The sequence below is a fragment of the Rattus norvegicus genome, chromosome 1, assembly GCF_021556685.1.
Source record: "Rattus norvegicus strain SHRSP/BbbUtx chromosome 1, alternate assembly SHRSP_T2T, whole genome shotgun sequence".
NCBI lineage: Eukaryota > Metazoa > Chordata > Mammalia > Rodentia > Muridae > Rattus > Rattus norvegicus.
The window spans coordinates 272,054,336-272,080,707 of record NC_141534.1 but is presented as its reverse complement, the minus strand read 5'-3'; the positions used below and the strand labels follow the sequence as shown (position 1 = coordinate 272,080,707).

The 26,372-nt window shown below is 50.1% G+C and overlaps 1 protein-coding gene, 1 non-coding gene and 1 pseudogene across 3 annotated transcripts in view; 1 reads left to right on the top strand and 2 right to left on the bottom strand.

Moving 5' to 3' along the window:
• Nucleotides 1-1,870: 1,870 nt before the first annotated feature.
• On the bottom strand, nt 1,871-4,296 carry LOC147997167 (uncharacterized; annotated as a pseudogene).
• A 2,948-nt stretch (nt 4,297-7,244) lies between these two features.
• Nucleotides 7,245-14,247, bottom strand: Emx2 (empty spiracles homeobox 2). 2 transcript variants are annotated; one of them, NM_001109169.3, is given in 3 exon segments: nt 7,245-8,747; nt 10,674-10,858; nt 12,992-14,247. In NM_001109169.3, coding segments are annotated over 3 exon segments (762 nt in total). In that variant the 5' UTR covers nt 13,401-14,247; the 3' UTR covers nt 7,245-8,579.
• Emx2os (Emx2 opposite strand/antisense RNA) overlaps nt 14,021-26,372 on the top strand; it is a 57,196-nt gene continuing 44,844 nt past the window's right edge. The window contains 1 exon segment of the transcript NR_176829.1: nt 14,021-14,522. This is a non-coding gene — a non-coding RNA (Emx2 opposite strand/antisense RNA).

The window sequence follows — 26,372 nt, the reverse complement described above, 5'->3', positions numbered from 1 at the left end:
CAGGAACTCTGAGAGTCACAGGTGGCGTCAGCTGCAGCTTACATCCCTACTGTGAAAGGGGCGAGGGACAGTCCTCAGTTAGGTGTATACCAGTGAAGGTGAGACTTCTCCGAAGAAAACCTCATCACAGCAAGCAAGACACCTGCTGGGGACAACCATGTCCAACACAGATAGCCCTTGCAGTTTGGATTTCATACTGTATAAGAAACCTAACCAAGGGATGGGGGCAGGGGACTTCACTGAAATCCAGTCACTTAATAGGTCATCCACCCAGAAGAAGGGGTACCTGTTCCTCAGCTGCACACAGACATCATACAGGTAACATGAACCCTTTCCTCCAGAACCATCTACATGCTCATACATGTGGCATGTGTTCCACATGTTTAGTGTTCCATACTGTACAAGAATTTTCAGGTACAGATACATGTGCGTGCTCAGTCAGCAGCATGTAAAACACATAGCCAAACTGAACACAGAACGTGCTTGTCATCAAACTCATTTCCCAGAGACCCAGGCACAGATTCTCTACTCTCCCTTGACCGGCATCGAAGATGGTGCCACCACCCCAGGATCAACACCCCACCCCACAGGGGTTCCTCAAAAGAATCCAGACCTCTAAGAGCTCTTCCTTGAGCAAAGCATTTACAGAACAAACAAGTCCTCAAGCAACACATTCCATCAGCTCCTTCTTGCTTGGTCCAGCATGAAACTACTGGTGGGTAATCAGGCTTGAGGACAGAGGCTAGACACTGTGGGAACAGCTGGAAGATCAAGAACTGTGTCATGATGAGCTTTTGGTCTGCAGGGAGTGAAGAGAAGTTCTGCTGGGGGAAACCCTAGTCTATACCTCTCCGGACTTTGCAGTTCCATGAGCCATTGAGGAGGGGGCTATCGCAGGAGCCATCTTTTTTTCCAAGTATGCCCTACTTACCCTGAAAGCAGGAGAAGCATGATAAAGGTCTTGGGGTCATTGTACTTTAATGACCTTCCTGGGGAAGCTGAAACTTCCTCGCCTCCCATGAGCACCGCTGTAAGAAAGAGGCTCTCCAGTTTAGTTCAGAGGGAGAGCCCTCAGCTCTCCACACTGAACAAGCAGGAGCCCTGCAGGCAGGTGATGATACCCAGAGGAAGCTGGCCCAGCCTGGCTGCCTAGTACTACCCCACCATTGAAGGGACACCACCAGTCCGGCAGCTCAATGACCCCTCCAACTCCTCCTCATGCTTCTTCCTCTTCCTCTGGTCCAGAAAGGAGGAGGGGCATCCACATTCTCTAGGGAGTAGAGCCCCTGCGAAGTGACCCCGTTTCACAATGAAATTGAGCTGCCATTTTCATCTTCTTCCCAAATGTCAGCAGAGCTAGATCAGATTAGGAAGTAATCTCTTACCCAAATTCATTTCTGAACAGGAGAGGTGGCTGTGGGCGGGCTGAGTTTGTTGTTTCTTTCCTTATTCCTACCCCATTTCCCTCCCTGTACCTGGGGTGGGAACAAGTCAAAAGGAGTGCCCTTCAGAGACCCTAGCAAGGCCGGGCGCTGAACGAAGCCCCTGTTGGGGTGGCAGCAGCCATAAGGGCCTGAACTCTGCAGCTGATTTGTTCTCAGATAACTCCCACAGCTCAGAGAGGTCTCCCGGGGCATCCATCCTGGGCTGCGGAGAAACGGAAAAAGGGACCAGAGCCAACACCACCACCACCACTACCCCCAGCAGTCCCGTCCCGCAACAGGCAACAGTCACTGGTGGCGACTGTGACTTACCTTCCGCCCTTTAGGCTTTAGGCTGAGCCGCCCCCCCCCCCCCCCCGCCCCACATCCCTGGTCCCTGGCCTTGGCATCCCCAGTCAAGTAGTCTCCCACCCCAGGGGCCAGGATGGTAAATGGGGACAGGAAAGGCAATTACAACCCAGAGAGAGACAGACAGAGAGACAGAGACAGAGACAGAGAGAGAAACCCCGCAAATAAATGGCCAAGGAGCTGGTCAGTACTCTGCAGGAGGCCTCACTTGATGAGTGACCAGAACACAGCCGTTGGCCTGAATACTTAATTACACCCAAGTGAAAATTCTCCATCTAATTTGATATTTGGTTCTTTGCAGATGCTATAGCCTTCGTAAATAATATACAAAGTAAGAAACCTAATCCCGCCTGCTAGAATGTTTAATTCATCATTATGCGAGCTAATTGGAAGGTGATTATATGGTAATTGCTCATTAGTGGTGTATATTTATCGCCGTACCTTATGTCAAGGCCATGGGAATTGTGTAGAGTCTGTTCTCTCATTTCAAGGATCAGTTTCAGAAGCAGGAGTGAAGCAGGAGAGATCAAGTTCTTCCTGACGTCAGGGTCCAGTTGGGGCTAAGGAGACCCAAGCTATATATAGGACCTGGAGGTAGCTGGGGCCAGGAACGGCCCCAAGTCCTATATATAGGTTCAGTCTCCGTGATCTGGAAGATTGCTGACAGCCAGGCAAAGCTGGCCCTTCTGGCTCAATTTCCAAAAGCGACCCCAATCCCCTGCCTAGGCACTACTGGGGCCCCTCAGGTGCGTCTTGGTCCTTGGGTGTATTCCGAGAAGCCCTATGCTGTCTCCAGGGCTCTTCTGATGAGTGTGCAGAGGGACAGTAAGGGTGGAGGTGTGCTGAGGGGCCAAGGAAGCTCGGGTTTGGTTTGGAAATGATACGTGGGATGGAGCTAGGTGGGTTGACTTGGAGATAAATAAGGAATTTAAAATGATAATGGCCTAGTTTTCCTCCCCCATGACATAGGATACTGGTTCCATGGGACAGTGTGAGCTGGTGCTTAGAGAAAGGAGTGCAAATCCTCTGGGGTGAGTGGCAAACCAGGGCTAAGGAACTGGAAGAATGAAGAAAAGCAGAAAGTGAGTCCTACCCAGCCCCACTCGCTGCAGCTGGGCTGGGAACTTGGGAGACGCTGGGCAGCAGGTCTGAGGTCTCTAGGGTGCGAGAGGGCAGCTTCGTTTTCAGGGGAGCCAGGAAGGAACAAAAAGGGGCCAGAGCTTCCGCAGCCACAGGACCAGGCCCTGACTCTTGGGGACTGGCCTCCAGGAGCGCATTTTTGCACGTGGTTGTGATCTTTGGCGCGCTCTGGCGCCCCCTCAGAGGAGCGCGATGGCTTCTGCCCTTATAGAGACCTCAGCCCCGGGCACAGGCACCAGCCCCCAGCCTGCACTAGGCACCCCGACTTGCAGCCTCGGGCCCTCCCAAGCTCCCCTGCTGGGCAACAACTCTAATGAACAAAAGGCCAATTAGAGACTGGGGCGCGGCTGATGAATGGACCTTTCGCTTTCAAGCGTGGCACCGCTTCGGGTTTCCTGGAGCACAGGATCGCGCCTGGAGAAGCTGCCTCCCAGAGCCGGGTCACGGCTAGGGTCAGAGGGTTCTCAAAACTCCCATTTCCCCCTCGCTACGGGACTGGTTAGCGAAAATAAATCAGGGGGCTAAGGTACAGACTCTGTATCCGGACTCCTCATCCTGGCGTGGTGGCCTAGAACTATAAGCCCTCATCCTCGACCCCGCCGGTGGCTGCCCCAAGGCGGCACCCAAATAAATCAAGTGCTGATTGCGGAAATAATAGAGACCGGCCTAGAAAAAGATGCGCAGTTACAAAAACCGGCTGTTGTTTACCGAACTCCAGGAGCTGGTGGTGCACTTTGAGAATAGCACCCCAACGCAAACCTCCACTCTCCTCGTGCATAGACCCCAAGATACAAATATGCAACTTTAAATGCTGGGCATGGATGTTCGTTAAGGAAATCCCCCCCCACCCAATTCAAACAGGAAGAAGCGTCCCCACAAGTCACACACACCATACCATCCTCTAAAATGCAAACAAACGGTATCCACAGATATCTTGTGCAACCAGACCTGGTGCACAAATCTAATAAGCTGTATGTTCACACCTTATTAGGCGCTTCATTCGCAGCCCTGTGACTGGAAGTTCTTGTCCTGACGCAAAACAATACAGAGGCACGAGGAAAGCTGGACATCTTGCCACAATCTATGCAGGGAACTCTAACCTCCTCAGCTTCTGACTAAAGTAAACAATCAGCACCGATACAAACAGACTTGAGTTCTAGGTGAGAACGCTCAATTGAGTTTCCATAATCCACAAACACAGCTGTAGGGTGGACCGAGACACATACCTATTACGAACGTACTATCACAGACCTCTAGCCTAACCCATCCATAAACTGACTTACAACTGCCCACTTGTGAGCAGCCCAGTCTGGCCCCCATCTTACCACCACAGAGCAGGGCACAGAGCCAGGCTTCCGAACCTCCAGAATCCCTCCCCAACCCGCCAGTGTGTCCAGGACTTTGTTTCCTGAGACTCGAGGCCGGACGGGGAGGAGCCCAAGTTTCCCAAACCACGCTCAGGCCGGGGGTGGGGGGCGGGAGGCCTTTCAATCGGGTCGGCCTGGCTTGCTTCTGTAGCTGCCACAGTCCGCCCCTATTACAAAAGTGGCCCGGCAGGTTCCCGGCCTCGGCCAACGTGCCCGCTCCGGCTCGGTTCTGCTGCCAGAAGCAGAGTCCCAGGGAGCTGGAACTACACGAATCCAGAATGTTAGCTAGAAATGGTGACTGCTGGAAATCCAAGGTTTCTGCCAGAACCAGATGGTTTTAGTTGCTTCAGTAAGATATGGGTTCGAAGAGGGAAATACTCAGTTCAGGTGTATATCGCAGGAGAATGTAGCCCTGGCCCGCTTCCACTTGACCCCATTAGAAAAAAGGAAACTGAAAACCTGGGACTTCCGGACATTCTTTGACACGGGGGGGGGGGGGGGGACACACCGGGAGACGAGGCGGGGTAAATATGTCAACTTATAGCCTACAAGTCACAGGCAAGACAAGGGGCAACCAGCATGCAGTTGGCTGTGCTCTGGAAGTGAAGCCCAACCCTGCCCACTAGGCACATAGAGAGCCCTGCCCAGAGCATTCAGGCCTGGCACCTAAGGAACACGAGTGGGAACTCCGCTTCCACTAGCTACAGACAAGCTCGAGTGCACAGCAAAGGGGACAGGATGCGAAGCACATGCGGCCCCCGCTCACCCTGACCCAGCCCTTCGCCCAGATAGGCATCGTGGGATGGCATCTCGCAAATATTTATATTCTTCAGCGCCACGGCAGCCCGCGCCCACATTAGACGCTCTAATCCTGCCACTTTAAATAGATGAATTAATAAAGCAAACGAGCGGCTAATAAGCCGACTGTCCTGCCTTTTTGAGGCGGGGGGGGGGGAGGACTCGAAAGTGCGCCAAATTTGTTTGCAGTGGATCAAGGCGAGCCGCCTCTGCTTCACTTTCTTTATCTTAATTCCGACTTGAAAAGATATAATTATCTAGTTTGAACAGAGCGGCTATCAAATCCTTCTTTGGGCCGGGAAGGGGGGCGTTGGAGTGGATTGCGGCTCTCTGAGCCGCTCGGTGCAGCCGGAGATAGCGCGTAATGAAGATGTGGAGGCCCGAGATACAAAGGGCATTAACCTCATTAGCATGAAACCTTTTCTTCCTACCATTGTGGGACCCTTTCAGCCGCCTAATCCCCCCTATTTTCAAAGCTTGGTTTGTAATAAAGCTTTTAGGTTTTTTTCCCCCTCAAAGCTAATAGTATTCTCTGATGATTTTTATTGCTGTCACACTGCATAGGACATTTAGAAGAAGAAGAAAAAACTCTTCACCACTCCCCTTTCTTGTACTTAAATTTAAGTTTATGTTTACTGCAGAAAGCTTTTTGCCAAGATGGTACTTTTTTTTAATAAAAGGGTCAACCTCAATTGTAAGGAGACTATACTTTATATTCGAGCCATTCCAGGTTTGGAAGGGTGGGATGAATGGGAAAAGTAACCTGCCCTTGTTCTAGCAAAAAAGGATGAGAAGCAGCAACTGACAAGCACTCAGAAGAACTAACAGTCACAGATAGACCATCCCACTGTGGAAACAGCCTAAGCCCTCCGCATCTTTGTGGTATTCCTGGGTTGCACCTGTCCCTGTGGAAGGCAAGCCCCATCTTCCTGAAACCTCTGCTGCTGGTACCCAAAATACAAACTCTGGAGGAAGGGTCTTTGTGAGCTCAAAGCATGAGCAGCCAGGTTTGCCCAGGGACCAAGACCAAGGGGAGAAGGGTAATAAACAGAGATACAGGGGCAAGAAAAAAAGGGGGGGTAGAGAAACAGAGAATGAATTCTCCTTTAGAGGAGGGAAGGAAAAACAGAAAGAAAAGATTCCATAGTGCCCTATAGTCCCCACACGTGCACGGAATGTCTAATCTTAACTTTTCAAGGCAGGATGTTAACAAAGCTTGTATTTTTGCCCTGTATTGTAACTTGGCCTTATCACAGTGTAAAGGGTGGGGGAGATTGTCCTAAATTATGTCCAGGCAGCCCCCCTGGATCCGTGGATTAAGAGATTAAAGGAGACCACTGGGCAAGGCCTCCTCTTTTCCCTTCATATTCCTGGTATGATAATTGCTTAAACTGATTTGCACTTTCACAAAAGCTCACAGGACGCTTTGTAGCTCGAACAGAACAGACGAGGTTTCTCTATCAATGGAAATAAAACTGATTAATGCAGCCTATCAGGATAGGAAGCAAATGAAGCATGCAAAAATCAACCTCATACCCTCAAAAGGGGGAGGAGGGGGGAAAGAGCGAAGTTTTCTTTGAGAATGGTTACAACTTTTACTTTAATGCTAAAACTAAGAGTGGAAGATCTCTCAGAATGCTTGCCTTATAAGGCTTCTGAGGCCTTTGGGTTCATCCCCATCACTTTTGGCAGATTAGAGCGAAAAGAGAGAGGAGAGGAGAGAAGGAAAGAAGAGAAGGGGGAGACTGACGTGTCCTTAAGGGGTTTGAAGTCAGAAAGGAAGTTAGAAGCCCCAGAACTCGGGTTCTAAGGATATTCTCCAATTCATAACTATGTTCCAGGCTTTAAAAAGAAAAAGAAATCAGAAGAGAAGTTTTTGGTTTGTTTGCTTTTTTTTTTTTTTCCTGAAGTTGACACTAAACTCCTTCAGCAAAGTTGCTCGGACAGCTTCTCTCTTTCCCCACTTCTGAAAGAGTCTGGATGTCTTAAGCTTCACATCTCTTTAAAAATACATGCCCCCAAAAGCCATCAGTCTGGCTCTTTTGTGGGTGGGGAGTGAGGGTCTCTGGAGCCTAACTGGAGAAAGCCCACATTCGAATCAGAGGGTACTTTTGTAAAGATCCACTTCAGTTTCTCAAGACAACTACTCTGAGGGCATATTGATAAATCTTTATTGACAAAATATTGACATTGACATACTTCTTGGAAGTATATAGTGTGTTAGAATTCTAACAAATTAACACAAAACACAAAAATATTTACATTCTGGTATAGAAGACACTAAGGAAGCATTTGTAACCCTCTTTAGTAAGTCTATGGTCTTGGAAGAGAAACTCAGTGCTTGAAAACTCCCATGTCCTTGGCCACGCCACTATCACCCCATTAACTACAGTCCTTCCTTCCACTTTTGCAATAAACAGACTTAAAAGTTCTGAATGGCCATTGTGTTGAGTGGTTGAATGCGGTCAATGTCTCCAACCACTAAAAGGAAAGGTTGATTTGGTGATTTAAAGAATCAGAATGTTAGAAAAGGAAATATCCAAGAAATAGAATTAATTTGGGTCTTTATCATGTGTTGTTTTTAACCCCTAGTGTAAGTCCTGACTCTTCTCAGGGGCACCCTCCCCCGCCCTCCATCCCCATCCTGCTCCCTCATTTCTCTGTCAGAGGACCACTATTTCCGAGCCTACTTCATTTAGCTTTCACAATCACTTTGACAATAGAAGGTATCAAAAAAAAAAGTGTTTTTACAGACTGCACATTTCTCAGAAAAAATAAAAAATAAAAATACACAGAACCTGCCTTTAAAGGAAGAGTAAAATTACAATTCAGTTTTTAGACACCATTCGCCCAACAACTGTTACATGCAATTCAAGTTTTTGAAACAGGTGTAGGGTGGGGCTAGACATGGAATTTTGCATGTTATTTCTAATTAAAGATGAGGGAGAAACACTGCGAAGTGCAAAATTAAAAGTCCTGTGCCTTTTTTTTCCAAAAAAAAAATCATTATCATTTCTAAATGGACTTCGATAAGCGGAATACGCCGCCAATCATCTTATTTCCCTGGTTTGGCATTTGACTGACAGCTCCCCTTGTCAGAATGTGCCTTTGCCTCAGAAGGACCAGATCATTCATTCTCATTCTCTCTCTCTCTCTCTCTCTCTCTCTCTCTCTCTCTCTCTCTCTCCTTTCTCTCTCCCTCCCAGTCTCTGTCTCTCTCACTCACTCAGCTGCCTCTTTAGACGAGGGTTGCATGTTGATGAAGGGGCCTCGGTCCTCTGCCGTTCCTGTCCCGTGAGTGGTGCCCCAGCGCCGGGTCCCGGTCCAGTGCCCTCGATGTCCAAAGTCTGCTGTGATTCCCTCTCCCCCTTTCTCGGTGAATGTGTGTGCAGTTTGTTTTTTGTTCTGTAGGGTTTTTCTTCCCCTCCTCTCCCTGTCTCTCTTGCTCCGTGCTGTCCATTTCTGTGGGAATAGGTTTGTACTTTTAATCGTCTGAGGTCACGTCTATTTCCTCCGGACTCGCCTGCTTGGTAGCAATTCTCCACCGGTTAATGTGGTGTGTCCCTTTTTTCTTTTGTTGGGAATCTGAGCCTTCTTCCTCTAGCTTTTGCCTTTTGAATTTCGTTCTCCGGTTCTGAAACCATACTTTTACCTGTGGGGAGAGACAAGTGGGCATTGTTAAATCCTTCATAGTGCCCTCCTATCATACACCAGAGGCCTGTTGTAGCCCATGCCTGATCCAGCCCCCCCAGTCACATGTCCTAAGGGCTGACCATTCCTTGGCCTCCCCTCTGAGAGCAGGCTAGGGAAGTCTTCCCAAATCCTACCAAGGAGCCTTTCCCCAAGGGCCACCGGTACCTCAGTGTGATCGTTTCTCCCACACACATTCATTCCCACCTAGAGCAAAGGCTTTTTGCAAAGTATGAAAAACTTAGTAAGAAGTAATAAGAAAAATATATATGAGGGAGGGGGGTTTCTTGCTTGCCCAGACAGTGGGTATATGAAAGACTCAGTCTCTGTCAGCCTAATGTGCTTTTTATTTTCAACCAGTCTGGAGTTGCCTAAATATAGCGCCTCTTCTGCCAGGCAAGGGCCTGAGTAAAGGATGGGGGTTGCCTATCCACAGGGCCTTGCTGGGGGGACACTGGCAGGTGAGCAGGACTAGAGCGAACCCAGAGGAAGCCAAGTGGACAGCGACTTTACAAGCCATACTCAGGACCTGGACAAACTGAAAGCTTCAGGAAGACCATGACGTGGAAAGGGGGTAAAAGAAACTGAACAGGAGGGAGAAGGACAGAGGCCTCTTTCCTCTGCTTCTGTCCAGTCCCCAAACAGGGTAGGACCAGCCTTGGCCCCAACCTCCACAGAGAGTTTGGTAACCAGGCCTTCCGAGCGCTTGCAGCTAGAAGTCTAGGCATCAGTGAGGTTAAATTAATTGCCTTCCCTGGGGAAGTTGGGTGGTAAGCTCCATTCAGCAGCACTGCCCAAGTTTGTCCAGCAGTGTGGTACCGATGAACAAGACAGTAGTGACTGCAGCCCTTGCAGTCCACAGCGGCCCAATCGGAGCCTCTGAGCTCCCGAAATGCCACTCCACCCTCACCTTTAAGACTGCCACGGGGTCTCACTTGTTCTCCCCAATGCTCCTGTTCCCCCAAAGTGCCCCGTGAAAAAGCAAAGTAGGAACTGGGAACAAGGCTGAGTTTAATTTGCTTTGAGTTTGCTAATTAAGGGGGAGGACAGTTCATCCCCCCCCAACCCCCGCGTTTGCCCAAAGCGAGCGGCTTGACACGCACACAAAGACTCCAGGCAGTGTGGGCAGCGAGGCGGACAAAGACAACCTCTGCCTCTGCTATCTAGGAGAAATCAGGTGGGCCTTGCCTTATGCCCACCCTGTACAAACCCGCGAGGCCCGTTCGTTAATTTTTCCCCCGTGGAGAGGGAACTTTTAAAAAACAAAACAAACAAAAAAAACCCTCAATTTGAGCCTGGGGGGGGAATAGTTACTTTACTCTGCCTACGAACGTTACTGTTTAGTGGGAACTTTGACCCTGCCTTGGGACTGAGAGTACAGTAGCGCCTACTGTAGACCTAAACTCCCTGCCTGCCTTGGGACTAACCCAAGACAGGCCCTCCGTTCGCCAACCCGGCTGCTGCGGGAAGGCTGTGTCCCCTAAGGTTAGCCCTCTCTGCACTCTAGTTTTCAGGATCGCCCAGCTTGCCTGGCCTCCGGCTTCAAATTCGCCGGCATTCCCTTAAGAAGAGTAATCGGGCGGGCCCTGGAGTCTTTCAGAACTCTTATCTAAACCGTTCCCCGCTCTCTCCATCCTTGAGCGCAATCACCAGAACACCCTGCTGCAATTAGCCACATCTCGGACCCCGCTGGATCTCCGCGATTCCTCTAAAACTGGCTTAGTTTGGAGTTGCAGGGGCCTGACCGGCGAGAAGAACCAGCTTGTCGGTGCAGCTCATATTGCCCTAACAAAGCTGAGCACCTGGAAAGGTGCTGATCCGGAACTCAGCGCTGGGCGATGGCTGCCTGGGTCTGGATGAAGTACCCTGGCTGCTGGGCCACACTCACCTGAGTTTCCGTAAGGCTGAGACTGTGCGCCAGCTGCTTCCTTTCCGCTCCCACCACGTAATGATTCTTCTCGAACGCGTGTTCTAGCCTTAAAAGCTGGGACGGAGAGAAGGCGGTTCGAATCCGCTTCGGCTTTCGAGCCAGAGCGTTGTGCAAAAGGAAACTCTCGGGACTTGTGTCGTTCCCTGCAGGGGGCAGAGCAGAAGTACCATTAGACGGTCTCCCAGGCAGGAGTTGAGGGCTTCTCTGGAACCGGGCTAGCCTAGCCTAGCTCCCTGGGCCTCTGCCTAGTCCACAGCGCCCGTCACTCTAGGTCTGGTAGCTCTCTCTAAGCTTTTGAAAAGGACACCGGCCCAGCCGTCAGACCCAGGCCCCGGGATTCCAAACCTGGGAGATGCCTTAGCAGTTATCTCTGAAGTGCTAGTCGTCAGGCTCCTGACTTTTGCCGGTTCCTTAACCGTCCTAGCACCTCAGGCCTAGACACTTCCACGCTGTGTGTCAGGGGCAGAAGACAGGGCAACGGAGCCCAGGCTAAGAGACTTAGATCAGAGACTCAGAGATTGATGCCCGTCATATAATAATAATAATAATAATAATAATAATAATAATAATAATAATAATAATACAATGTAGTAGTAGTAGTAATAGTAGTAGTAGTAGTTCCCTACATTCTAGCCTATTTTAAAAATTTGACATAAATATAGAAAGCATGGCGTGTTGCTACTCAGTTTTCTCGCGGATTTATTCAAAATTTTTTGTTTGTTTGTTTGGTTTTTGTTTTGTCTTGCTATCTCTCTGAGAAATCGCAGAAGCCAGTCGAGACGTTGCAGCCGGGCCGGGACAGAAATCTTGAGTCGAGTGTGCCCAGTATCTTTGGCCGCCGCCTCCAGAGTACCCGGTTCTAGATGTCCCTGGTCTCGGAGAGCTAGGAGAGGACGGTGAAGGGACTGGGGCCTGGCGGTGACCAAGTTGCGGGTACTCGCACGCACGATGGTCTGTGGCCGCGAAGATCTAGGCAGTCCGCGATACGGCCCGGCGACCAAAAACGTGACTGGCAGAGAATGGGGAAGTTGAGCTCTAAACTTTGAAAGCTAAGCTGGGGTATTTCGGCTTCCCGTATTAAAGGAAGTTAGTCTATTTACCACCACTACCACTTCCAAAAAACAGCCCGGTAGTCTCAGAGGGAGTAAAGGCAAATTCCGTGTTGAACTACGGAGAACGGTGTTTTGCTTTGGTTTGGGGTTTTTTGTTTGGTTTGTGTTGGGTTTTTTATTTTTAGTAATATATAAATATATAAAATGGGGAGGTGGCATCTACCGGATTCTTGACTAACAGGACGTGAAGTGTTATTGAATGGAAAAGCCCATCGTTATCGATCGTGCCCCACCGGAGGTAGGTCTTTTACAGACTCCAGTCGGCAAACTAATTCGAACCCTTTTCCTAAAGTTTTAACTTTCTCAACAACCCCTACCCAGAAGCAAACAAAATTAATAAATCGGGGGGAAAATGAAGACTCCCAAACAGATTTTCCCTTGTCGGGCCTTCTCTCGATTGGGTTTCCGCTTTTCTTTTTCTTAATTTCTTTTTTAATCTTTTTCTTTTTCTCGGCAAAAACAAAAACAATAAAACAAAAACAAAACATCAGCAACCAAACAGAGACCAGATGGAACCTGACTTCCCGCCACGTCCAGCGGTTGCCCCCGCTAAAAGGGTCGCGGAGAGAACCAGTGGGGCTGCGGAGGTTTTTACTAGCTCTCCCGCCCCTCCCTGGCCTCCAGAGCAGGAGGAAGGAAACAGTTTGCTCTGAGGTTTCCAAGGTCTCCTTGTCTCCTTAAAGGAATTGAAGACCTAGAAGTCGCGGGTCTGGGCTGGAGGGACGTGGAGTGAGTGTAGAACAGAGTTGAAATCCAGTTAACCTGGCCATGTGGCCCTGTCCGAGTTCCTGAGAGATAGACTAGCCAGGAACACGGTCCAAGGAAACAAGATTCGAGGACCTCGCGGGCTCAGAGCTTCTTGACAGCGGACTTCGCCGCCCAGCATCACGTCTCAGCCAGCCCGACCCTGGCGCGAAACACAGGACACCTCGTTTGCACCCCTTTCCGAAAAGGTCAAGGAGTGAGCAAGTCAGTAACCCAAAGGAGTCTAGGCTTCAGAGATTGGTAACCAATGCGACTCGGGCCCCTTGCTACCCGGTTTCGGAGTCGAGCACCCGGGCTGACCTCCGCCCAGGCCTTGAGGAGCGCCCACCCGGAGCAGGCCAGGCACAGTGAAGAAGGCGATAGGACCGGCGCGCTTCAGTTCCGCGACGTGGCACGTACCTTGGAAGCGATGACCCAGATATCGGTAGCGGTGGATGAGCCAGGGGTAGAAGGTGGACGGGTCCCGCTGCTGCGAGGCGAAGAGGGGGTGTGGCGAATGCGAGGAGGGCAGGGGGTGGGCGGCCAGGGCGTGCGGCGGCGGCACCGGGTGCACCGGCACGGCGGGGTTGGGCGGGTGCGAGACCGCCTCGGCGAACACCAAGTCCGGGTTGGAGTAGACGCCCCTGCCCGCGGCGGCGGCGGCGGCGGCCGAGTGGAAGCCGTTGAGGAACGGATTTATGGGGCTGGAATTGGCGTAGCTGAGCGCCGCGGGACGGATGGGATCCTCGGAGCGTGAGGCAGGCAGGGGACTGTCCTTGGCCACCAGCGACTCGATGGTGAAGCAGCGCTTAGGCGCCGGCTGAAACATGCTGCGCCGAGGAGCGGGCGCCCTGGGCTCCCTGCTCCCGGCGACCGCGGCGCGCTGCCTCCGCCGCCCGCTGCCCGCGGCGAAGACCGAGGAGAATGGGGGACTCGTTTGTTTGGGGTGGGGGTGGGGGTAAGGAAAAGAAAGGAAGGAAGAAAGAAAGGAAAGGAAAAAGGAAAGGAGGGGGAGGGGGAGGAGAGGCAAAGCCGAAGATCCCGAGAATCTTGCACCAAACGCGCCCAACCTGGAGAGAGGGGGGAAAATCCTTCCAGAAGAATTTGCAGGCGTGGATTGGGGTAATATTTTTTTGAGCGAGGTGGCGTTGGGGGGGGGGTTGGAGTTAGAGGCAGGGAGGGGGGTTCTCGGGGAGGCAAAAAAAAGTTTTCTTTCCTTTGCAAAAGGCGGGCAGGGCGCCCTAAGTCCAAGGACAATCCATGGAAGTGTTCGCTTCTTCACTAGTAGTGCAAACGATTTGTTAGTTCATGAGCCTAATTAGTGCGGGGATCACATAAACAGCTTCCTCCGAAGCCTGGTAAATGGCTTGATGATTGGTCGCTATTACTCGCCCTGAGGTGGAAGGGGGGGAGACTCTTTAAAGTGCGTCAGAGGGAGGCGAACGCCTGGGAACCCGGAGGCCTGGATCCGGTCCCAGAATGGAACGGAGTCGGCGCCACTGCCCCGGCCGTGCCTCCAGCCGCCCGCCCGGCCGCAGACCTCTTGGTGTCTTCGCCCTGCGCTCCGGGCTAGCTCCCTCGCTCTCGCGGCACCCGCTGCAGTTTCTCTCCTCCTCCTTCGGCTCCTCCGCTTCCCTCTTCTCCTCCTCTTCCTCGTTCCTCTCCTCCTCCTGCTCTTCTTCCTCCTCCTATTTCCTCCACCTCCTCCTCCTCAGCTACCGCCTCCTACTGCACCAACACCACTCCCTCCGGGGCACCCGGGTCCCTGCAGACTCTCGGGGGCCGCTCTGCCTTTGCTGCGGACCCCTGGATCCTAAACCAGCGTCGCCGGAGCTGATGGGACTGAAGCACCGACGGAGGCACAGATTTCTTCACGCCCTGAGCTCCGCTGAAGTTGTCCCCTGAAGGCCCGCACCCGGGTCACTGAGATGGCTTCAGGCGCCCGGCGAGGGTAAGCGGGCGGGGACTGGTTCCGGGCAAGGGCTAACCCGCTTCACTCATACCAATCCCCACCCCCAGCAAAACTCCGGAGGTTTCCTAGGCGCGCGAGAAGGGGGGCCCTCCCACCCCTCCAACCAAGCGTAGCTTCGAGGTTCCAGGGTCCACGCGTTCTCAGTCTTTGACCCGGCTGGTTCGTTTGCAAGTTCAAACCTGAAGGGCCAGTTGCGCCTGTACCGTTGCAGCGGACGTAGAGCTTGCACCTAGAGTTTCTGCTTTTCCTGTCTGTAGGGCGGTCACTTCCTTCCCCAAAACAGTTCTTTCTGGGATATGTGGGGATATTTGGGAAAGGAGTCTTGGGTCCTAGGTCAGAAGCTGAAGCTGTGATTGTGTTATCGTTCCATTGTTTTTAGTGGCGTTGACACTGTTCCCATTATTGCTATTATTGTTGTACCTATTTTTATTTTGACATCTGTGGTCCCGGGGCTGGGTTGGTCTGCAAATCCAGGTTTCGCAACTAGGCACTTAGGATTGCGTCTCCGGTCCTAGGCCCTGTCCGCATTTTCGAGCTTGCCTTCGGTTTTGGGATGATTTTAGGGCCGACTTCTCTTGTCCCCATTGGCTCACGCTGCGGCATAATTATGATCACATCCCCCCAGCCTGCTGGCGCTGCTCTCTGTTTATTGGTGGTTAAAGATCTATTATCTATTCATCAGCCGCCTCCCCCCACCCCACATACACACCCTTTGCCAATTACATTCTTCTAAAGTGAAGTACCAGCAGGTATTTTGCACGTTTACAATTAATGATAATTTTTTTTCCTGGCGTCCTTTAAATCTGTTACTCCCAGGTCCAGGTCGAAGCCATTTATCCTGAGAGGGATAAAATGTCTGTGCTTGGTGGCGAGGTTGCCTGAGACCTGGGAGGAGCAGATCTGGAGAAGACGGAGACTCTGAAGGCCACCTGATTCCACCAAGGGTCCCGGCCTTAGGGCGCTCCAGGAAGTCCTGGCATTAACGGGTTCCATGCCAGCTCTCCTGTTTGCTTCTCTTGATTTCCATCTACTGCTGTTTAGGGTGTGTGTGTGTGTGTGTGTGTGTGTGTGTGTGTGTGTGTTTCTTGTATAGTGTTCATGTGAGAAGGCAGAAGCTCCGGGGGCCCCCTAGGAAGAATGGAAGTTGAGAAAAGTGTTCCCACCTCAGCTTTGCTCTCCTCATGGTATAAATCTGCCCTTGCCTCAGACTTCAGATCTTTTTACCTTCTATTCTATATGGCCTTGTTTCTTTATCCCATTTTTGGGGGGTAGAGGAGCAAACTCAAAGATTGTGAGCATTTAGATTCAGCCCTATAAAAGGGATATGCATTTGAGGCCACACTCTCCTCAGGCCTGAACCACCTGCCCCTTCAAATGTAGCTGAGAAATACCTCCCTAGTCTCATGTGGGTTGTGGAAATAGAGGCTGAGCCTCTGAAGGCCAGAGCCCAGTGAAGGGCGGAAGCCTTGAGCAGCGCCTAGCCAAGCAAGATTCAGGGGATCTAGGGGTCAAGTGAGGGCTTCAGAAGCTAGAAACTAACGCTTCCACTTGGTCACCCCGCAGATAACCTGGAAGAGAATGAGAAGGTGGGTCTACAATAGGCCTGAAAGGCTGTGACTCCAAATTAGGACCTCTAAACTCTTCTCTCAAGCCAAATACCTCCCCCAGAGTTAACATTAGTAAGCTTGGCTGAGGGTATCACAGCCATTGACTTTGAGGGTCAAGGAATCCAGACCTGCCTGGGAGATTTGATTGAGACCCCCATATGCAGGTGGTACTTGCTTGACCCCTCACCTCTTTGTGCCAGGATGTACTAGGAAAATATATTAAGGGAACGAGCATCTAGCTTCAGACAAGGGCCCCTAGTCCCTTACACGAGGCAGAGGCATTTCGACAGATTCCGATATCCTCAACAAACCACCAGCCTCTAGCAAAATGCCCTTCTACGCCTTGGTGGTCTCTGGGTGACCTGCGGGTGGCCAGTGCTCAAGAGCAGCGAGTTTGCTCCCTTAATTTTGAAGGAAGCAACGCATTCAGCACTCCAGTACATGAACCCTAGGGGGCTCTGCCCCCTTCTCACTCCACCTCTACTGAAGAAGAAAAGCGGGTTTCCGGTGAGTCAGGCTGGGTGCGGAAGCCCTAGACGCCAAATAATCTATGCTAATTCATGCTCCCAGCCTCGGGTGCCCGGGAAGAATCTGACCTCCTAGGCGTGTAGAGGAATTAACTAGAGAGTAACTCATTAACCACACTGGCCAGCAGAGGCGCACCAGCGCTCTGGGCATTCAAGTCCTGCTTGGGACCCAGAATTCATAGATAGGGACACTCTTGGCTTCTGGCCCAGCAAAATTCACACGCCCTAAGTTCGTTAAGGACCCAAGAAGCATCCGTTTGGTTAAGTACCTGCACATACAGCTGGGCTGATTCTCTTTGCCCAGTGTGCACTCCAAGTGGGGAGGGGGGAGGTTGGACGCCATGTTTTTTTGCAGACAGAGGACGAGAAGACACATGTGAACGTTCTAATAATGCATTTATCTCTTACTGAAAGATCAGAGTCAACACCTCAGTCTCTCCTGACCTCATTTTGTCATATGTAAAAATGCAGCCAGTAGGTCTAGGAAGCAGAGGCCAGTGTGTTTCTGTATGGCAATATGATCGGTTATTTATCAGACACAACCCGTTTTCAAAACTGTGAATTTTACTATTTGTAGTTACACCTAATAAAACTGCCCCCTTCCCCGTTGCATTCATAGTTCCACTGTATGACCTTGGACAAGCTAGCTACCCTCTTTGATTCTTTTTTTTCTCTTCCTCCAAATGGGAATAAATGATACAGTACAGTAGCATTTGGGGATTGTTGCAAGAGACAAGCAAAGCAAACTGTTCAGACAGTGTCTAGCACATAATGAACATTAATAAAAGCCTGCTCCTCTCCTGGACGTTGCTGTTATTTTGTGGCCCCAGCCAGGCATCACAGACTGAACAATAACGCTGTAAAAAGGCATCCACATTAACCTCACTCTTACCATGTTCCTCTGCACTCCCTGTAGGAGGTGCTGGATTCTTGACTCTCTAGAGGTATCAAAGGGCAGAGATCTCTGAGGATCTGTGATAACCATGGGCTCTTGGTATTCTGCAAGGCCTCTGCTCACAGAGAGGCAGAGCCCTCACCTCTGCCTGCGGGGTTACTAGGCCCCAGAGGTAACCTGGGTGGGTGGATGGCATCAAGCAACTCTAATGGATAGAGCCTCCTGGGACAACTAGCTGTGTGGTCATCACACAAGGCTGAATAAATGTCTTAAAGGTCATTGGGGTTGGGTGAGCATGTCTCACTTTTAGTGTTCTTTACATTTTTGTCATTGCTAGGCTGGTGTTTGAACCCTGTAGTGCCCCCAGAGTGGTGAACCTCACTGTGCACCACCAGTGGCCCTCCGGCTTGTCTAAGATGTCCTGAGAAGGCCGAACCTAGCTCTGGCTGAGAAGTTTCTCCAACTCTGTAATTGTGATTCCAGTCCCTCCAGCCTCTGAAAGCTACGGCGGCTGTGGGAAAACGAAAAAAGAGAATTAAGACCTTAAAAACATTTTTTAAAATTATCACGGTAAATCCCTTTCTGGCATCCTCCCCAGAGTTCTCTTGCGGAGTAGGCAAGGCCGCCCAGGGCTGCGATCCGCGTGTGCGCAGCGGCGCCTAGTGGCGAGGGATGCGCGAGGGTGCGATGCTGTCTGAGCTCTCTGAGAGTGCACAGGGTTGCAGCCCACTGCCACCAATCACAGTCTGAACCAAAGGAGAACCTCTGAGGAAGCTCGTGGCTTCGGAGAAGAGAAGGAGACTTGACCTTGCTTCCCACCTGTTTCATCGGCTTCATCTCAGCTCTGGCGTTCATCCTCGCTGGAATTTCCCTTTCTCTGGGAGCCAGGCTTTCTGCAAAGGGACCAAGGAGGAAAGGATAGGTTCTGCTCTAACAAGGACGTGGCGACAGGGACCATCTATGCAAGGGAGACAGCTAGTTACTGCGCAAAGGCGACCACAACTCCATGCCCAAGGATCCGGATATAATGCCTAATCATTGTGACTTAAATGGAACGGGCTTGTATGGACCCTGACTGAACCGGGTCGGGAAGAAATGGGATTGTCAGGTTTAGTTCTCCTAGATGTGCGCCCCCTTGCGACGGGGGAGGACAGCCCAAGTTGGGGGGTGGGGGTGTTCCTTGATTGTGCTAGTAAAGAGTAAGTGCAAACCCACAAGATGAAAGGGCGACATGTTCTGCCACCAGACACTCATGTTTCACGGAGCTACGGAGCTCTTCTCTTGAGGCGAAGCCGTAGAATCCGCATAGAATTGCTGGAAGGCTGGATGGTTATGAAGAGGGTCCTGGGGCATTATTCTCAGTCTTACTGCTCAAAGGGCAAGCTTAGAGGCGGTGCGAACTCTGGAAGAGAGGGTCTCTCCCGATCCTGCCTTCTGCTGAGCTGAGGCTGAGTCACTGCAGGAAGACGCGTTGCCTGTGAGTTTCTGGATCTCTGGAAGCCAACGTTTCAGTGCAGAACGCCACACTACTCTGGGAGACACACCAGGAACATGGGGCTTTAATGCCACCACTGAAGCTCGTCAATCCTCAGCAGGCACAGCTCTGGTGATTCATATTGAAAGCAAAGAAATAACCAAGAGAAGAGGGGAGTCGTCGTTTCTTTCTCCATCCACTACCTTCAAATAAGAAATTCACAGCCAAACAAGGCAACGAAAACAGACGTTCTCACACACAAGGATGCAGGAGTCAGGGGACCATGGACAGACTTGCCCAGGTGACTTCCCAGCCGCATGTGAAACAGCTCTGTCCTCTGGCACTCCGGGGTGGTAGGAGTGTGGCACTTTCTCCAGTCACCCCAAAGCTGTTCCTTCAAGGTACACATAGGTCCAGGATGTGGAGAGGACAGAGGGGTCCTTCAGGCACTTTCCTGGGCTGTCTGGTAGCTTTATCCCCCAACTGCTTTTGACCAGAAGCCTACAGAGGAGGATGGATCTCCACCTGGACTATAAGGGAATGCTAGGTGTAAGAGAATGCGGTCTAGAATGCTTTTCTGAGCTGTCACTTCTCCTTTCTGTAATTCTATACTTTTCTAGAGTAAAGAGTTGGACCTAGAAAGGAAGGGGGCCAAAGCATCTGAGGAAAAGGAGTAATGGCAGGCTTTTTCTTTTGGAGTCTCCTTGAAAAGCCGGGGAGGATGCCAGGAAGACTTGGGAAACACTAACAGCTCCTATCCTGTGCGGAGTTTGGCTTTAGGGGTTTCCTCTCACACCCACGAGTCAGCAAACTTTTCAAAGTATGGCGGATGGTAAGATGCCCATTTTCTAGGTGAGAAGGCTGAAGGCCAGAGAGGTTGTACAGTCGCTCACTGTGCCACTTTGCCATCTCCTAACTATAGATGCAGTGATTAGTCAGTCCATGAGGAACCCTGGACAGCCCAATCTGCTTCTCACCCAGCCTCCAGAGAACACACTCCAGCCAACATGAAAGGTCAGCAAAGAGTCCCCACCCTCAGATGGGTCACCCAAACTGACCCAAGCCACAGGGCCTATTCGTACATCTTGCGTTGTAATCCTAGTAGCCCTTGAGGGTTTGCACCAACCGTCCTGAAAGCCACATTCCCAACCGGGAGCTAGCAAAGCCTGGGAGTTAGGAGTCAAAGACGGGAGTGGGAGCCTCTGTGGAGCAGAGCGCAGGAGGAAGAGCGGTCCTTTTACCTGTATGGTTCCCTGTGTCTTTCCCGTTAGAGATTCAAGGGGGGAGGGGTCTTGAAACCTCTTCTAGTGGGCACAGAACGTCCAGGTGCACAGAACACGAGGCAGAAGGGAGAGTAGTTGGGGTTTTCTTAGCTCTTTAGTTCTGCCTACCTGTGATGGGGTAGCACATCTGGAAGACCCCTATGATGCCCCAACAGGAATATTCAACAACCCGGAAAAAAAAACCCTCCGATATCTACCCCTTACCAACAGTTCTAGACTTTGAAACAGGTAGCCTTATGCTTCCTTCTAGAGTGTATGATTCTGGTTGTGGTGCTCCAGCTGCCCACCGCTCCGTAACACACTCATATCAGTTAGGGGCCCTGGCAAACACAAGCTGAACTCAGGCCTGGCTTTCCTGTTTGCAACACCCGGTTGTCACAGCCCAGAGAAGAGCGGCGAGGCTCTCCTCCCACCGGGCGCTGGTCTTTACAACCGGCGTCTGGAATTAGGAATAGGCCGGGGGTGGGGGATAGGGGATGCTAAGGAGCCTCCCGGGTTGCTGCAGTAGCTGCAACTCACCAGGGCCTCTCTAACCCGCAGTGAACACACACACCCGCCCCCAGCGCCGAAGAAGGCCCCCCGCCGCCACAGCCTTCCGCTTAGCTGGGCCGCAAGCAGCTCGCCCGGGGCTGCGCAACAAAGGGTGGCATCGCGGCGGCGTGAGCAGGGACCGCATTGGTTCAATATTAGCTTTTCATTCCAGTCTATTGTGCCCATCTGAGATAATATTGACTCTGAGGTGAGTGCTACAGACTACGGGGCTTGTCTAACACTTCGCCCGCCACAGGGCGCTGGAAGAGAACCAGCCACCAAGAGTTAAAGTGATTGCAAATAAACGCTCCTCGCTCTCCCCGCCAGTGCGCTGCTGGGCGCTGTCCGCAACGCGCTCTGGCCTCGGACTCCACGGCCAGGCTCCGCACTGTGGTCTCCCGGCCCCACAGCAGCTCAGGCACGCCGCGTTCCCATCGAAAACAGAAAAGAGCTTTTGCTTAATGCACACACCCAGCTTTCAACTGATGTCGAGGTTCCAGACCTGGGTGACTCCGAAGAAAAGTAATTCCCAGTGTTTAGGTTACAAGTCCCATTGGATGATGTTTCCTCCTTTCAAATGGCGACCTTTCCGGTAACTTTCCGTGGAAGTGTTTTCTCTACTTTCCTCTTCCAGGGAAGAGTAAACGCATGCAGCACCTAATAAATCGCTTTACTCATGAACGCGTCTTTAATACAATTTTTTTTCTGTGCGTTTCACTTTGCTTTGCCTCTCCTTCATCCCGTCATCATTCTCGAAAATGCCTTCCCAACCATTTCGCTGAAGGGCCTCTCCAGCGTTCAGATCTTGCAAATGAAGATTCATTTCAAAGTTTAAATTGGCTGTAATTGCCTGCGTTAGTAAACAGCAAGTTAAACTGCTTTATGTGTCTGAAACACTTAGCCATAAGCTCTAGGGACCAAACGGGCTTACAGTGACCATGTTGAGTGTACCCTCCCCGGTCATTAATGAACACCCCTCAGCCCCAGTTAGATTCCGATCCTTGTAAGAAAGACTGCATTTACATTTTCCCAACAAGAAACTGATCTTTGGGGGAAGGGGTATTTTTATCCACCTTGAAGACAGGAGGGCTCTGGGGAACTAGGATAGGTGAAGGGATGGGGGTGCAGCATACACCGCGGGATGTACATCAGGGTAGCTGCCTTTTCCCTGCCGGCTGCAGACATAAAACTTCAACACATCTTGTGTGTTTCAGAAGTGGTAATTGTGTTTCATACAAAGGATCTGCAAGTTAGTTTGTTTGCATTATGTACTGTTTACTACATAATATGCATTGGTTTTCACCAAGTATTGTTTAATTTATAACATCTAGTTCCTATGTTAATTTATGGTCAGATTAATTATCTAATATTCATTTTATAAATTAAGTGCATTATACATTGTTCTGGTGTGTATTTGCATGCACACACAAATACATATACAATGGTATATATTTAATCTTTAATCTCCCTGTAAGCACATATTTGGTGTTTTGTTTTTTGTTTTCTGTTTTGTTTTTATCTAACTTTACAAAATATTAATCGAAAACCTCTTTGAAACCCCCTATAAAATACCTTAGGGCCCAATTGTGTCTCCAGGAAGAGGACCTGGTAATAAGGAACAGTTGGGGGAGGGGGACTCTGGTCTCTCAAATACCCCCTCCGGGGTAGACTCCTCTGAGACTGTAGGAGTTGGTTCATTCTGAGGATGACTATTCCACAAAGTTATGTCATGAATTAGAAATTAGACGAGTGAAGCATGTGCTCAGCTGACGAATCCAGGAGAACAGAGGAGGCCTCTCACTTCATATTCTGGACTCCAAGCTGTGGGAGAATCCATGCAGGCTCTGGGTTCCACTGCAGCCCCACAGCCCTCTAGACCCCAATTGGGCAATCCTGGTAATGCTCATTGCAGACTGACTCCAAAGCTTTTCCTATGGATTGAAAGCTAAAACCACAAGGTTGGACATGCAGTCACCCTACTCCCACCTCTCAGCTCCCACTTCAGCAGTGCCCTCTCTGCAAGGGCAGAGCCAGATGGGCTCGAGCAAAATAAATAAGGATTTCAAATGTGAGCGAACTCCTTTAAAAGATCAGAACCGGCAAAAGGATTCAACTGGGCAACGGGAGTCAGGCCCTGCTGGTGAGGCACAGAGCATGAGAAAGGTCCCAACACTACAGTGTAAACAGCAAAGTGGCAGTTTAGAAGTCAGGGTATTGGGAAGGGAAATTAGGGCTTAAAGGGAAAGTAGATAAACAACCAATAGCCTGAGGACTGTGTTACCAGACTTGCTTTTTCTTAAAAGCACACCCTCTTCAAAATGGTTACCTGTTGTAAACATTTTGTAACAAGAAACAATGAATCTGGCTAAACCCCAGACCGGCTGGCTTCACCTCCCTTTTCTAGCAAAACCCTAGGAATTAGAGAGGCCCTGGGCCTGCCTGGAAGATAGGGAAAGGTTTATATGAACATGAGGGAGAACCTAAAGAGGCCTCTAGGTATGTGCTAAAAGGACTGGGAGAAGGGAGGGCATTGTGACCGCTTGTTGCTAAAAACAAAACAGTCAACCCCTACTTCCCTGGACTGTAGTATCTGGGCCTGGCTGCTCTTGAGCATCTGAACATGCCTTCCAGATGAGGAGTGCTGTATAGTGCCAACCATGTGGCTGCAGCTCTCCCCCAGATGGCCTCAGGCATATCTGGCCCATTTTCTCAATCCAGGTGATCCATCTTGTCCATGTCCAGCATGGTGGAAAACTCCACTCTAATTGTGTAAGCATCAAAGCCCCTTGTTCTGAGCCCCCATGACCCTGGTTTACAAGGCGCCTACGCTCAGGTGTGCTGAGAGATAGGGGAGAGTCGGTTTAGTTTCTCCTCCTCGCCAGGTCGTCTCAGAGGAGAGGCGATTCTTTCCTATCAATGATGGCTCTTATCTCAGCTACTGTGTTAAGCAGAAAATACACAGGGAAACGCACTGGAGCAATGGCCAAAGACCCTTTCCACTTGGAAAACTGAGGCTCTGGTGCTGGTCCCAGATCGCAACATAGTTACAAAGCAGTAGGTTGAAATTTCCGCCCAGCTCTTCATGACTCCAAGAGCTTTTGCCTTTTCTCCCCACATTCTAATTCACAGGGTCGTTTTGTTAGTGAAAGTACAAGCCTGTAAAGACTGAGTAAAGAAAGAACACCCGATTCAAATCCATGACTCTCCCCCAAAGTCAGTGATTCCAAGACACAGTGACTGAGTTTCCCTTCACACCAGCGCACTTTCTCCGGGTCAAGAAGAGCCGGTAAGCTGCTGGTCTGTGGATCCTATATGCCACATCTCTCACCTTTCCCACTAGCCATCATCCCATTTTAGAGAAGTGGAAACAGACAAAATGAGGTTCTCTGCTTACCCACTGTCTACAGAGACCTGGCATCACACTGCAGCCTAGAACTTTAAGGACTTTGGGGACCATTAAGCCAATGGAGTTGGGCTTCCCATTCTGCCAAGAAATCACAAACCCGTTTTGACTTCTTCCTGTGTTGTGAAGTATTTATGCCTCTGTCTTTGCCCTTCTCCATGTGTACACCCCTGTGTTGCAGAGACACAAGAACAGAGGAACAGAAATTCTCCCTCACCTGTGCCCAGATGGTCTTCAGAGAAATTTATCAGTTTGATGGACAACTGTATTTTTTTTTCCTCTGTTACCATTTGACTGACACAAAATTCAAATGTACGATCAAGCTTTTAAACCATGTATAATTTTTTTTCCCAAGTAAAGAGTTTGAGATAGGAAGAATCTTTTGGTCAGATTGTTTCATGTTCAAAGTCAGAACCAAGAATGCCCACAGGGAAACAATCAGAAGCTATCTGACCACGGGCTGGTGTACTCGTGGCTCACTTCTCCACAGAGCCATGGCCCTAGAAGCTTCATTTTCCTTTGTTATATTAATAAAACTCAATGTATAGTTTTATATTAAATAAGACAGAGTAAAGGGACCATTAACGGTCCTTGAAATCCCCCTACCCAGAAGCCACCACTGCCCCACATTTTGGGTTGTTAACTTTTGACATTTTAAAAAATTAGATTATGTCTACACATTTTGCTATTGTTCTAGGGGATAAAAGGAATGGAGGGAAAGGACTAGGCGTCCTGTTCACATGAAGCTACGACCCAGGAAAACCTGTTAATGCTATAGAATAAAAGGGAAGGTTCGGAGGAGCTGGGAATGCTTTCTAACTGATCCCTTCAGGGATGACAACGGAGGCATGCAGTTGCCAAAACACATCACGCTTAAGACTTTACAGTGTTTTACTGCAGATCTTTATACCTTGGCAAAAGAAAACAATCTTACAGAAATACTAGAGGAGAGAACACACGGGACAATTAAAGAGGCAACATACATAGCACTGTTAACCCATCACATGCTGAGCTCTAACGAGTTACACCGCCGCCACCCCCCTCCCACTTTTCAGTTTCAGAGAGGGTGGGCAGCCAGGCCACATCCTTCAAAGGGGAATCCCCACCAGTTGCCAGACTCTCCATCTCTTCTAGTGCCCCCCAAAACCCTCCACCCACATTACACTTCTCCAAAGAGTCCAAGACAAACAGAAAAGGAAGACAGAAGGGCTTAACCTTCACAGATTACAGACACTTCTTTCTGGTCAATACCTGGCATTCACAATGTTGTCCTTCATAGAAACAAAGTATGTGAAGTGGTTAATAATCCACATCAGCTCCATTAAATACCTCCTTACAAAACACAGAACTTTAAGTTTAATAGGACTGTGACTGTACTGAGTACTAGAAACTATGGAGAAAATTAAAGCAACATTCCTCCACTGCCCCCACCCAAGTACGTCTGTATGTGACCGATGTTGGCTGGCATTTGGAATCCAAGAGCAAACACTCCCATGACAGCCCCTTTGAGGAGCACACTCTCTGGTAGAGGAAACACACGTGGTGCACAGTAAGCACAGTGCAGCCTCACAGGTGGGAGACACCACCTTCTGTCAGTGCTCTCCAGGAGTGGTACAGTTTTACAGTTCCCATCACTGCTGGGGTGTGCTGGTTGTTTTTGTTTTTTTGTTTGTTTGTTTGTTTGTTTTTTGGTTTTTTTTTTTTGCACTGTTTGGAAAGATAATATGAGGGAAGTTGGCACTACAAAGGGCCAAAGGGAGAATATAAAAGGAAAAAAATACAGAGGCCACAGGAAGTCTGCCTGAAGAGCTGCTTGAGTGGAGTCTAGTTGACAAGAGGCAAAGGCAAAAGCATAAACCTGGCTCTTGAGAAGGAAGAAAAAAAGAGAAAGAAAGAAAGAAAGAAAGAAAGAAAGAAAGAAAGAAAGAAAGAAAGAAAGGAAGGAAGGAAAAAAGAAAGAGAAGGCCGGTTCCTCCTAAGAGTCACAAAGGGTGGAGCTGGCAGTGTGGCTGGGGGTCTTTCTCAGAGCAGGGCGGCTGGGGCATTGTCACAGCGCAGAGCAGACTAGGAGGCCTTGGGCCCTCAGAAGCATGGGGTCACTTAAAATCT

What these genes read in the sequence shown, in the direction of transcription:
- Emx2 (XM_087584320.1), bottom strand. Translation starts at nt 13,400, where the DNA reads ATGTTTCAGCCGGCGCCTAAGCGCTGCTTCACCATCGAGTCGCTGGTG. An exon ending in TCTGGGTCATCGCTTCCAAG is followed by an intron (nt 8,748 to 12,991) that starts GTACGTGCCACG and finishes CTCTCCCCACAG; the next exon opens with GTAAAAGTATGGTTTCAGAA.